Below are 13,289 nucleotides of genomic sequence, written 5' to 3'. Positions count from 1 at the left end.
GGATCAGGTAGTTGGGTCCCTGCCACCCACATGGGAAATCTGCATTGAATTCCTGGCTCCAATCTTTGCATTTGAGGAATCAATCAGCAGAGTAGAGGTCTCTCTCTCCCTTTCCAATTTTAAAGTAAATTTTAAAAAACTTTTAAAAAGGATGTTTGGGGGGACTGAATGAAGATCTGAAAGTGCAAAGCCACATTTATTGCCTACAATGGAATCTCAAGAAGTCTGATGCTCCCTTCATTCACTAGTCATCATTCATCATCACCATGTCGGGAAAGAGTCAATATTCAATTAGTACTTCTGAATAATGAGCATTTTTAATTTTAGCAAACAAAATTTTCTAAAGCAAATCAATGTGTGGTCAGATAAACTTTTTTTTTAAAGCACCTGCCATTCCTCCATCATGGCCTTTTTTTTTTTTTTTAAAAAGATTTATTTTATTTATTTGAAAGAGTTACAGAAAGAGGCAGAGACAGAGAGAGAGGTCTTCCATCCGATAGTTCACTCCCCAGATGGCCACAACGGCCGGAGCTGCGCCAATCTGAAGCCAGCAGCCAGGAACTTCTGGGTCTCCCACACGGGTGCAGGGGCCCAAGCACTTGGGCCATCCTCTACTGCTTTCCCAGGCCATAGCAGAGAGCTGGATGGGAACAGGAGCAGCTCGGACTAGAACTGGCGCCCATATGGGATGCCGGCACTTCAGGCCAGGGCTTTAACCCACTGAGCCACAGCGCCGGTCCCCAGATATACCTTCAACCTTATAAAACATGTCAGAACGGCCTATAATTGTGCAGCTCAATGCTGGTACTCAACAGCCTTATGTAGCTATTTAAATTTAAATCAAAAAGAAATAGAAGGAAAAATGTTATTTGTCACTCTAGTCAATTTCAAGTGTGCAATATCCCTATGTAACTAGTAGATATTTGTACCATTAAAGATAGTTTTATTGGGCACTAACTCTGAAAAAGCAAAAAGCTGTATCAGTAACACTGACAGAAAAACTGCATGTAACACAGGATTAAGTATAGGCATTTAAAAATAATTTAGTAAAGAACTTGAGGATTCTCTATTTACATGGGAATTTTTAAAACCAAGGTACTAAATCCAACTTTGCTCAGAAACAATTGTTTCAAGAACAAACTACCAGAGTAACTGACACCATGAATTTCCCAGCATGTGAAAATGAAAAGGAATGTCGTTCCACACACACACTTCCATGTTTTAAATTATCTCCTGGGGCCAGTGCTGTGGTGCAGCAGGTTAACACCCTGGCCTGAATCCCATATGGGTGCTGGTTCGAGACTCCGCTGTTCCACCTCCTATCCAGCTCTCTGCTATGGCCTGGGGAAACAGTAGAAGATGGCCCAAGTCTTTGGGCCCCTGCATCCACGTGGGAGACCCAGAAGAAGCTCTTGGCTCCTGGCTTCAGATTGGCGTAGTTTCGGCTGTTGCAACCAATTGGGGAGTGAACCACTGGATGGAAAACCTCCCCCTCTCTCTCTGCCACCTCTTCTCTGTGTAAAAAAAAAGTTTGAAAATAAATAAAAAAAAATTACTTCCCAACAGGAATGAAAGCGCTTTCACTTAAATTAGCCATACCCTTTTAAGTAAGTAGATCATTAAGAAAATCCTGGAAAACATGATACATTTTAAACTTGGAAGTTATTCCTAAGGTAGACTGTAGCATAATTCCAAGCAATACTGCTAAGCCATACAGCATATCCCAAAGCAAAGCAAAATAACCATGGCAAGAACTCCTACCATTCAATAACACATTCCATGCCTGCTTTTATGGATAAAGAAAAAGGAATAGGGTGGGGATGTTTTTAATTGCAGATATAAAGAACCCAGGAATGCAGCAAAATGTGTCAGATGGCAGAAATATAACGTACCAACAATCAAGCACTGCAGACATTTAATATGTATCTTAGGATTTTTTCAGAATCTGCAGCTCTAGCAATATCGTGCGAGACAGTATCAGTCTAAAATCCTAAAAGAAAAAAAATTCCTTCACATTTAATGTTAAAATATTAACATTTATTTAATGTAGCTCTAAGCCTTGATGACAGATCCTTCAGTTGGCCAACATATTTCAGGGGTATAAGAAATAAATCCAATCGGGGCCGGCACTTGCCGGTTAAAGACTTGGCCTGAAGTGCTGTCATCCAGTATGAGCAACAGTTCGAGACCTGGCTGCTCCACTTCTGATCCAGCTCTCTGCTATGGCCTGGGAAAGCAGTAGAAGATGGCCCAAGTCCTTGGGTCCCTGCACCCATGTGGGAGACCGATAAGAAGCTCCTGGCTTCGGATTGGCGCAGCTCTGGCTGTTGCGGCCAACTGGGGAGTGAACCAACAGATGAAAGACCTCTCTCTGCCTCTCCTCTCTCTGTGTAACTCTTTCAAATAAATAAATAAATAAATCGTAAAAATAAATAAATTCATTCACTGTTCACCTTTTCAAGTTTCACAAGCTAACTCTATATTCTACCAGTTCTTAGGTGTTTCAGAAAGCTTCCTGTTGTTATTCATCAGACTGATAGAGAAGCTCAGAGGACTTTGACCACTTACGGTGTAGCAGGTTAAGCCTGCAGTGCCAGCATCCCATATGGGCTCTGGTTAGAGTCTCAGCTGCTCCACTTAGTATCCAGCCCCCTGCTAATGCATCTGGGAAAGCAGGATAAGATGGCCCAAGTGGTTGGGCCCCTGCACTCACTTGGGAGACCCGGTTAGAAGTTCCCGGCTCCTGGCCTGTGCCGCGGCTCACTAGGCTAATCCTTCGCCTGCGGCGCCGGCACACCGGGTTCTAGTCCCGGTCGGAGTGCCGGATTCTGTTCCAGTTGCCCCTCTTCCAGTCCAGCTCTCTGCTGTGGCCCAGGAGTGCAGTGGAGGATGGCCCAAGTGCTTGGGCCCTGCACCCGCATGGGAGACCAGGAGAAGCTCCTGGCTTTGGATCAGCACAACACGCAGGTTGCAGCACGCCAGTCGCAGCGGCCACTGTGGGGTGAACCAACGGCAAAAAGGAAGACCTTTCTCTCTGTCTCTCTCACTGTCCACTCTGCCTGTCAAAAAGAAAAAAAAAAAACCGGCTTCTGACAACTTTGGCATTTGTGGCCATTTGGGGTGTGAACCAGCGGATGAAAGCTCTCTCTGAAAATCTGCCTTTCAAATAAAAAATCAAAAAATAGCCCTTATTTTAAAAAGGGAAGGAATAAAAATATGAAGAGCTATATTATTAAAATTTAGTAATTTGAACTCTGTGCAATTAATCACTATCAACTGGAGTCTACAGTCATATTAGCTAAGCTTAAGTTTGAGCATGATACAGAACTCCAAAAAAATGAGTAATAGAATTTTTCAATTATACTTCTTAAGCTGCTTTGTACTTAAAATCTTCAAATTATTAAGAAAATGGCTTCACTCAAGTATTAACAGAACCTCAAAACCACACCTGTATCAAATCTGTCTTCAATCAATGACACAGTTGGATTCAATTTTGAGGATCACTCAACAATCCTCTCCTCTTTAATGGAAATGAAAAGTGATTACTCAAACCACCACTGGTCAGCAAGATTTACCAGTGGGCTATAGCTGTGCCATGTAAAATAAACAGCAGCCACACCAGCTTCTCTTGGGTTATCATTACAAACATTTGTCTGCAGAAAGATATTTCAGATGTACTTTAGTGCGAGGAAGAGCCTGGGTTTCCCCTTCTCATGCAAGAACAGTACTTTCCTAATCCTCCACACTCATTTACCACCCCTTTTTTAACAGAGGTAATCACAGTAATTAAACTTGGATGGAGCACAAAAAATAACTTTTTCCAAGCCCGTTCTGTCACACCTAACATGTGTTAACCTTTCATAAAACTGTTTTTATAGCCAAGGTATATTCCATTACTTTACATGAGTTTTGGGTGACTGAACAAAGCTGTACTACTTAACTTACTTAATGGGTTAAAGATTTAGCATTCTTTACATTTCAAACCTTAAAGGAAAATAATGTCTTGCTAGTGCAAGCAAATGTGATGCCTGTAAAGAAATATGTAATTATTTTACTCGTAGCCTGAATATTAACTGTTCTATTGACAAGACTCTTTCTTTTGTTACACCAATGGGGGAAAGTACATAAAACTTCCTTGCGTGGAAAAGTATCCCATAGGTTACCAGAACCAGTCTCATTTTAAACCACTGCATCCTCGGATTAGGAAGTGAGTCCTGCCGTAGATGGCCCTGGGGCAGGCTTCTTTAAGGGGACATACGGGAAGAAACCAAGTTAATTTATTATTCCTGATGAGAATCCAGGATTGGTGAACCAGGGACATCAGAAGCTCAAAAAGAGGCCTAATTCAGCGAAGCCCTTCAATGATCACCTGCCTAGGCTAGCCATTGGCAAGCTGCCCAAAGAGACAACCGTAAGAATGTTGCCTCCAGGGTAAGGCACTTACGGAAGAACTCTAGAATCTACCAAGAAGAAACGAGTTACAGACCAACTCAGGGCAGGTGTGTCCTTAACCCCGGGCCTCTGTTCCATTCCATGCGATCCTGTCGGAGGCACTCAAGCCACACATTTCACAACCACCGGATGGACTCCTGAGGACCCCCCCCCCCCCAGATAACCTCTAGGTAACACTTTGCTACGTTCTGAACTCAAAAGGATTTAAGAGCCACACCACCCCCAAAGAAATCAAGAAAGGAAAACCAAGCGAGTTCCCCAGGGACCTTGACCCCACGCACTCTAAGACTGACCGCGCCCTGAAAACTGCGTCCCCCCATTCTATTCCTTCAGTGACCTTCTGTTCCTACTGCCTCGGGGAAGGCAAGGGACAAGCCACGGCCGCCACCCCCACCCCCCGCCCCCGGAAAGGTGCCTTTCTCAGTTGAGAGCCGCAGAGGGAGGAAGAAAAAAAGGTTGCTCCTCCCCAACTCACCCGCCCCGCAACTCCCGGGTGCAGACACGATGGGGGGAAAGGGAAGAGATGGGCAGTGGAGGGTGACAGCCCTGCACTGGCCCAGGGGATGATGAGAATGCTTGCTCCGGCCGGAAGAAACTCGGGAGAATTCCCCTCTCCCACTCCCCTATCCAAATGAATGAACTGAATAAAACGGGAAGGGGAGGGGGGATAACACGCGCAGTTCTTGCCTTCCAGGAAGCAAGACAGAAAGGCCCTCAGAGTCAGGCCTGGCTTGCCGGCCTTTACACCCCAACTCTCGTCCTTTCCACCCAAGCCCCATATCCTTTAACCCTTTAAGCTTTCCAAGATAGCGCCCCTTCCTCCACCTACGCCAAACACCGACACCCCTCCCTTCCTGCTCCGGCCCAGACCGTAGCTTCTTCCTTCCTACCACCGTCACCACAGCCCGCAGCAGCCCAGATCTAGCCGCACCTGGAGATGCTCCTGAAAACGAATTGGAAGAATCTGGGCCATGGCGCTGTCGGGGGGTAGAGTCTCCTCCTGTCACTGGGGCTTCGGGGCAGTGGCTGCCCGGGCTCTCCGAAGGGAGAGGAGGAGAAGGGGAGGGGGGAGGCTGGGCTCGGCAGGATACTCTCCGGGGACGCAGGAAACTGGCAGGCAGACGAGAGAGCTCGGGTCGGGGGCGGAGGCTCCAGGGGCCAGGAGAGCCGCAATGGCGGAACCGGGCGCAGCGCAGACTCCGGAAACGGCTGAGCCCTGCGGAAGGATCCCGGCGACAAAACTCCGCCCCGTCGCCTCACCCCCCCTCCGCCTTATGTACCCCTCCACGGAGCGCCGCGCCGCGGCCAGGCGCAGGGATTCGGGGCGCAGTGCGCTGGGGGCCTCGCTTCCTGATGCGACACCGGGGAAATAGAGGAACAGCAGGGACTACTTTTCTAGACTCATCACTTTCTCCAGGCTTCTGCTTTTCCCTCCCCCCCTTCCTTTTTTTTTTTTTTTGCATTTTGCCACATCATGCGACTCGGGGCGACCTACGTCATTTCCGTAGGCGCTTTGGGTCCCACCCACGTACTTCCAGGTGCACGTGATGCTGGTAGGGAAGGGTCGGCTGACGCTGCCAGAATGGGGCGCAAGTTCTAGGAGAATGCGGCGTCTCCTGGGAGTGAGGTGCCCGTTGGGCCACCTTGAGGCGCGGCGGCTGCCGTTTCTTTGCCCCTGCGTCCCCTGTTTGGACCGCGTCCCTGGCGGAGAGGACGTGGCGTGGGCACACGGGACCAGCCGCCCGCCCGCCCGGTGACTCGGCGAAACGGCGCCGCCGCTGCGCTCGCCGGCAGCTGGCTGCAGCCCGCCTCCCCCGCCCGCCTTGAGGCGGTGGGCGGCTGCTCCCCGCCCGGGGAGGGGGCGCAGAGGCCGCGTCGGAAGCCCTCGCCGCCCTTGCGCGCTGCCTGCTGACGGGGGGCGACCCCGAGGCGCGCACTCCTGACTGGAAGCGGCGCTCGCGTCAGGTGTTCCTTAGGCCCAAGGACAGTGAGGGCCGAGTGTGAGATGCCTCAGGCTCGCCTGTTCTCGCCACTTCTGCGGACATTTTGGCGGACTCGGATCGGCCTAGCTTACTACTCCGTGTATGTGGTGCTAGAGAATTTGCGTTCTCATACATAACCCTGAAGGGTTCGAGCAGAACTGGAGCAGGACATTGTAGCCACGGCAAATACTTCGTCTCAAAGATTTAGCTAATTCCGCCCCGAGTGGTCGGTAAAACCTGAAGGTCCTCCCCGGAGGACGAGGATTAAGTGTTAGCCGCGTCTCTCGGAGCGATCGCCTCGCCCTTGCCTGGCAGGTTAGCAGAGGGGGACAGGAGCGCTTGGAAGCCCGAGCACCGTGTCTTCTGACAGCTTTAAGGTATCTGCGGCATTCATTATCGACTGACAACCGAAGTCTAAGCTGCAACAGTTCAGCCCCAGTACAATAAAGAAGAGTTTAGTCCCGTGCTTTCCATCTTTAAAGAGATGCGATTTTTCCCCCCTCAGAAAGACCTTGAGAAAAATACTCAAGTCCACGATAATTATTTGTTGTGCCCTTTTCGATTAAGGAACACACAGCCCTATCGGGTGCGGAATTTTTTGTGTGTGAAGCAGTTTTTGCCTAGAGTGAGAAATGTGCTTAATCATTTCAGTTGCTTTCGTGCTTTTCCCAAAATACTGCCTCCCATGCTGAGGCTAGAATCTGGCAGGTAACAGGGCAGCCAGAAATCGTTCTGCAAAGAATAAGCCTTTGCCACCATGTTGTAAGAGGGGCTTCCTATGCTTGAAAATTTTCCTCTTGTATTAAGCCAGATACTTGATTCTGCAGCATTTGAATAGCAGTCTCATTGTAGCTGCTTCAAACCCTTTTTGGAAAGAGACAAATTCTAAAAAATTCTAAAGGAGTTATTGTTTTATTACAGTACTGCAGATGCTTAATCAGGTTACATTTTCAATCTCAGTCTGAGATACAAGAGCTATATTATGAATGGGCCACCAATATTTAATTATTAGTAAATGTCTTGCATTTTCATACAAACCATGTAATTGTAAGTACATTTAGAATCCTAAAAGCAATTGATTGTAACTCAGATATTTGGTGTGGAATATCTACTGAAAAGTACACTTACGTTTTGTTAAAGTGAATGCTGAGTCATCATACACAAGTCTAATGAATGCATTATTTTAAGAAATCATTTAAGGAGAAGAAAAACAGATTGTGATATTCCAGATAATCTGTAACACTGCACACTTCAAATGAACAAATTAATTCTTTTCAAAAGAAAAGGTCCAAATGATAACCGTTTTTTTTAAAAATGCCTTTTAAACATCAGTAATTTGGTGGGATAACAAGCAGATTTATTTTCTGTTCTTTACAGCAGTATAGAGACAGGAGAAAGGCTGACAAAGCCCTGGTTTAGAAACCCCGAAGTCTGATGCACTAACAGTTCCCTGAGCAACTGAATGGCATTGTTCAGACAGTACCTTAAGTTAGAGGGGTGAACAGATAACCTGATAAGCCAGAAGACAAATTCGCTTCCCAAATTACTATGAATGAACAAACATCCTGGTTTTTGGATTTAGAAAATGTTTTAGTAAGGTCACCATGTTAGTAAAATAAATGGTCAAATTCATTTCAGTTTGAAGCTGTTTTTATCAGCGTGTTCATCAGCAGTAGGTCCCTCCCTTGAGTTGCAACAAGTGCGTTAACAAAAACTACATTGCTTGGTCTGTTATTTTGAGAAATGCTAGGTTCTCAAAACTGCACAAGAAACCTGTATTTTCATTGTATGATTTCTCTGTAGCTGTTCATCTTCAAGCAGCCCTGGCACTAAGGCCCTGCCTTTTAACTTGAGTTTGAACTAGCTCTACTGCAAAAGTCACAAAGCAAAACCATGTCTCAGATATTCAGAGATTAATTTTAAAGCAGAACTCTAATCCACTGTACCAAGTATTTACAACTCAGATTTAAATGAAACCAGGGGAGATATACTTTAGCATTACCCAAATTAGTTAACTGGTTTTACCATTTAAATAACAGCTTTGAAACATCTTAGCCCCCTAGGGCCACTGATAGGAATCCCAGCAGGTTTAGACTGTCTCTGTCTTTTCCAGCCAGAAAAAGAGCAGCAGCACATCAAATGCTAGGAAGAAAATGATTATCCCTTGGGTCTCTGGTATTAGTCAACATAGTGTGTCCACCGTACTTTAGCTCTGTACAAGGCACTGATTATAGGCAAAGCTCCCCCTGAAATATGAAAAAAATGAAACATTACAAAGAAAAATGTAATGGCTCTTATGTTTTTGTATGAAATGGATCCAAGCTTATCCCCTTAATGTCATTCACTGCTCAAACTTTTCCTAAAACGCCTATATTCATATAGATACAATTTATAATAAATATGGATGACAGTAAGATGTATGATAAGTCTTTTCTGGGTGTAAGCACTGAGCTTCATCCAAGTAAAAAGCCAAGACTAACCCTGTCCAGCTAGATTTCAACCTGGAATATTACATAGGCCCCTCCCAGGTTTTCTACAGGATAATTCAGATCTCAGCAAAGGAAGCGGGCCATGACCACCTTACCTTAAAAAGCTAATTCAGGAAAGCTGGCATAAATATAGTGATTCACAGAGCATTTTGCACAGAAAAATCCAGGATAATTTTAACCCTATTTATCAATAGCGAGTCAGATGCCCAATCTTCCATGACCAAATGCTAAAGTCATAAGCTTGGGAGGATAGAGTGAAGAAGCAATAATGGTGTTAAGAATGAATGTTATGGACTGGATTCTTTTTTAATATGCAGAATTATTTTCACCTACTAGATTACTGTCTCTGGTACATATCAAAGCATGACCCACAAACATATTCCCTCAGCAATTTTAAAGTGTTATCCCACTCTAAGCTACAGTAGTAGAAAACCTTTTATCTGCCAAAGGCCATATAAAATTATCAACTTTAAAATTAGCCTGCTATAGGTGTATTGAATTTTGAGTCCTAACTGCAGTTGCCTTGGCAGGGCCAGACCACATGATTTCCCCCAGCCTTGTACAGCAGGCTGGCCAGACGTTTCCCACTCCTGTCTAGGGATACTTCTGTCAGTACCAATGCACATTTGCAGTCTTATGAATGGTAGCAAACTGTCAGAATAGTTAAGGATCGAGATTTGGTCAAGTTTTAGTTAATAATAAAGTTTCAAGGAACCAAATTTATTCCTTCAGTAAACATTTTTCAGTATCTACAATGTAAAACTAAATACTCAAATCAGAAATTCTTTAATAGAGGACTGGAGGGGAAGATGAGGAAAGCTACTGTGAATCTTAAAAGTTCAGGTTCATCACAGTGGACAGTTTTACACAGTACTACAGATGTAGTTTAATCCAAGTATGTAACAAATCTAAGACACACTAGAAATTATTTTAAAAATACTCTACTGAGGATCAGCATTGTGGCGTGGCGGGTTAACTTGCTGCCTGCAATGCCAGCATCCCACATGGGCAACAATTTGAGTCCCAGCTGCTCCACTTCCTATCCAGCTCCTTGCTAATGTGCTTGGGAAAGCAGCAGAGGATTGATTGCCCAAGTGCTTGGGCCCCTGAATCCACGTGGGAGACCTGGAAGAAGCTCTTGGCTTCAGGCTGACCCAGCCCTGGCGGTTGTGTCCATTTAGGGAGTGAAACTACCAGATGGAAGACCTCTCTTTTCTTTCTCCCTCTCTCTCTCTAACTCTGCCTTTCAAATAAAAAATCTTTTAAAAAAGTCTTAATTGAGGATGGGTGATGGCAGAGTGGTTCGTATGTCAGTTGAGACGCCCACATTACATTCTGGAATGCCTGGATTGGAGACCTGGCTCTGCTCCCAATTCCTTACTAATGTGTACCTACCCTGGGAAGGCAGGAGTGATGGTGCAAGTACTTGGGTCCCTGCCACCCATGTAGGAAAACCAGATTGAATTCTGGTCTTCTGATTTTGGCCTGGTCGAGCCTCAGCTATTGAAGAGTGAACCAATGGGTTGGAAGATCCTTCCAATTAAATAAACAAACAGCCTTACTTCATACTGTCATGACTGATAAAAATAGATTACATAAAATAGGCCGGCGCTGTGGCTCACTTGGCTAATCCTCCGCCTGCGGCACCGGCACCCCAGGTTCTAGTCCCGCTTGGGGTGCCAGATTCTGCCCTGGTTGCTCCTTTTCCAGTCCAGCTCTCTGCTGTGGCCCGGGAAAGCAGTGGAGGATGGCCCAAGTGCTTGGGCCCTGCACCCCATGGGAGACCAGGAGGAAGCACCTGGCTCCTGGCTTCAGATCGACGCGGCACACCGGCAGTAGCAGCCATTTGGGGGGTGAACCAATAAAAGGAAGACCTTTCTCTCTATCTCACTGTCTAACTCTGCCTGTCCGGAAAAAAAAAAAAAAGTACATAAAATAAACCCAAAACCTGATTATTCCCTTCTCCTGGTTGCTCATATTCCAAATTACTGAGTTTAACATGCAGTATGTAACCATACAACTACTACTCATTCCATACATTCCAGTGATGAAAAATATGTAGCACTCAGTGTGCCTACCTCACATTTATTACATTTTTTATTTTCTGAGCCAGCCCTGTGAGTACTGAGTCATTAAAAGTTTCTTTAGATTGGTCACCTGACCACTCAAATATAAAGCTTTCCACATGGTAAAAATAAAAACTAAATCTGATAGAGACAGTTTTTAATTCTCTGTATTTTAGTTACTAGTTATTTGAGCCTCTAGATCAAATGTGGAAATAAAATTTATACTCTTCTTCATTACTGAGGAAGGCTTAAAAATTCTTATTTAAAGGGAACTGGGGCCAGTGCTGTGGCATAGTGGGTAAAGCTGCTGCCTGCAGTGCCAGCATCCCAGCCGGTTCTAGTCCCAGCTGCTGCACTTCCAATCCAGCTCTTGCTATGGCTTGGGAAAGAGTAGAGGATGACCCAAGTCTGGGGCCTCTGCATCTGTGTGGGAGACCCAGAGGAAGCTCCTGGCTTTGGTTCAGCACAGCTCCAGCCATTGCAGTCAACTGGGGAGTGAACCAGCAGATAGAAGACCTCTCTTTCTCTCTGCCTCTCCTTCTCTTTCTGTGTAACTCTTTGAAATAAATAAATAAACCTTAAAAAAAAAAACAAAACTAAATAGGGTAGCAGACTGGCACACAATGGCCACACACACTGGCAGCACACTATAAAAGGAAAACCCTAGCCCAAAGCCCAAGCTGACTCTCAGATTCTTCTGTGTGCAAGAATGAATGGCACTCAGATTCTTCTAATTTTGACCTACTTCACGTATAACCCAAGACAGACTGGACATTACAAAACCCTCCACCCCCCCAATAAAAATCCTTCTTGGGAGGGACACTGGGGCACAGCGGGTTGAACTGCTGCTGAGGATGCCTACATCCCTAATGGGAGTACCTGGGGTCACTATGAAATGGAAATTCTTCTTATCAACACCATTGACACAATCATCCCAGGTGCAGTGATGTCATTCCCCTCTAACAAACTCATAAATCCCACAGTCCCAAATTCCATAGGTTGGCTTTTTTTTTTTTAAAGATTTATTTATTTGAGAGGTAGAGTTGCAGACAGAGGGAGAGACAGAAAGAAAAGTCTTCCTTCTGTTGGTTCACTCCACAAATGGCCACAAATGGCTGGAGCAAGGAGCTTCCTCCAGGCCTCTCAAGTGGGCTCAGGGGCCCAAGCACTTGGGCCATCTTCTACTGCCCTCCCAGGCCACAGCAGAGAGCTGGATTGGAAGAGGTGCAGCCGGGACTAGAACCAGCACTCATAAGGGATGCCAGGGCCGCAGGCGGAGGATTAACCTACTGCACCACAGCGCCAGCCCCATAGGTTGGCTTTCAATGCTTTCCATAATCATCTCAACCAACATTTTCACCTATTCTTCTAATATAGGAGTGTGCACCAAGTAAGCTGGACTGTTTGCCACCCCTCTCATACACTCTGTAGGCCTTCTAATTGTCTTGATCCAAGCTGTTCCTAGCACCCATTTCCTTATCAGAAATTCATCCTTCAGTGTTCTTCCTTACAATGTAATACCAACAAATAACTATAGAAAAGATTAGGGGAAAAATCATTTACAATCACTGTAATAAAACTGATTCAAGAATCAAGTGATGGGGGCTGGCGCTGTGGCATAGGTTAAGTCTCTGCTTGCAACCCCAGCATCCCATATGGACACTGGTTTGTGTCCCAGCTGCTGTGATCCAGCTTCCTGCTGATTCACCAGAGAAAGCAGTGGAAGACAGCACAAGTCCTTGGACCCCTGCACTCATGTGGGAGACAGGGAAGAAGCGCCTGGCTCCTGGCTTCGGATCAGCCCAGCTCCGTTGCAGCCATCTGGGGAGTGAACCAGTGGATGGAAGACCTTTCTCTCTCTCTCAAATAAATAAAATCTTTTTTAAAAAAAGTGATAAATCTAGAAGGTGATATTTTATGATAAACAGGATATAATACATAAAAAGCATCTCCCTTCCAAACTGCTTAAGAATTTTAAGAGTAACTAGGTTAAAGAAATTAGTAAAAAGAAAAAAGGGGGGCCAGAAATGTGGTAAAGCAGGTAAAACCGCTGCCTGCAGTGCTGGCATCCCAATGGGTGCTGGTTGGAGTCCTGGCTGCTCCATTTCCAATCCCATTCTTTGTTATGCCCTAGGAAAGCAGCAGAAGATGGCGTAAGGTCTTGGACCCCTGCCCTGGTATGTGAGATCCAGAAGAAGCTCCTGGATCCTGGCTTCAGACTGTCCTAGCTCCATCTGTTTCAGCCATTTGGGTAGTGAACCAGCAGATGGAAGACCTCTCTCTCCTTCTCTGCCTCTGCC

General features: G+C 45.7%; 1 protein-coding gene across 2 annotated transcripts in view; it reads right to left on the bottom strand.

The window, feature by feature from the left end:
* Window positions 1–5,897, bottom strand: part of CLTC (clathrin heavy chain) — an 81,307-nt gene extending 75,410 nt beyond the window's left edge. For both annotated transcript variants that reach the window (XM_008271197.4, XM_008271198.4), the window contains exon 1: window positions 5,384–5,897. In XM_008271197.4, coding sequence (XP_008269419.1) covers window positions 5,384–5,425 — 42 coding nt within the window. In that variant the 5' untranslated portion in view covers window positions 5,426–5,897. The remainder of the gene's footprint in view (window positions 1–5,383) is intronic.
* Between the last annotated feature and the right edge of the window lie 7,392 nt (window positions 5,898–13,289).

This window comes from Oryctolagus cuniculus, chromosome 17 (assembly GCF_964237555.1).
Source record: "Oryctolagus cuniculus chromosome 17, mOryCun1.1, whole genome shotgun sequence".
In the NCBI taxonomy this organism is placed as follows: domain Eukaryota; kingdom Metazoa; phylum Chordata; class Mammalia; order Lagomorpha; family Leporidae; genus Oryctolagus; species Oryctolagus cuniculus.
This window is presented reverse-complemented; position numbering and strand designations above follow the sequence as displayed.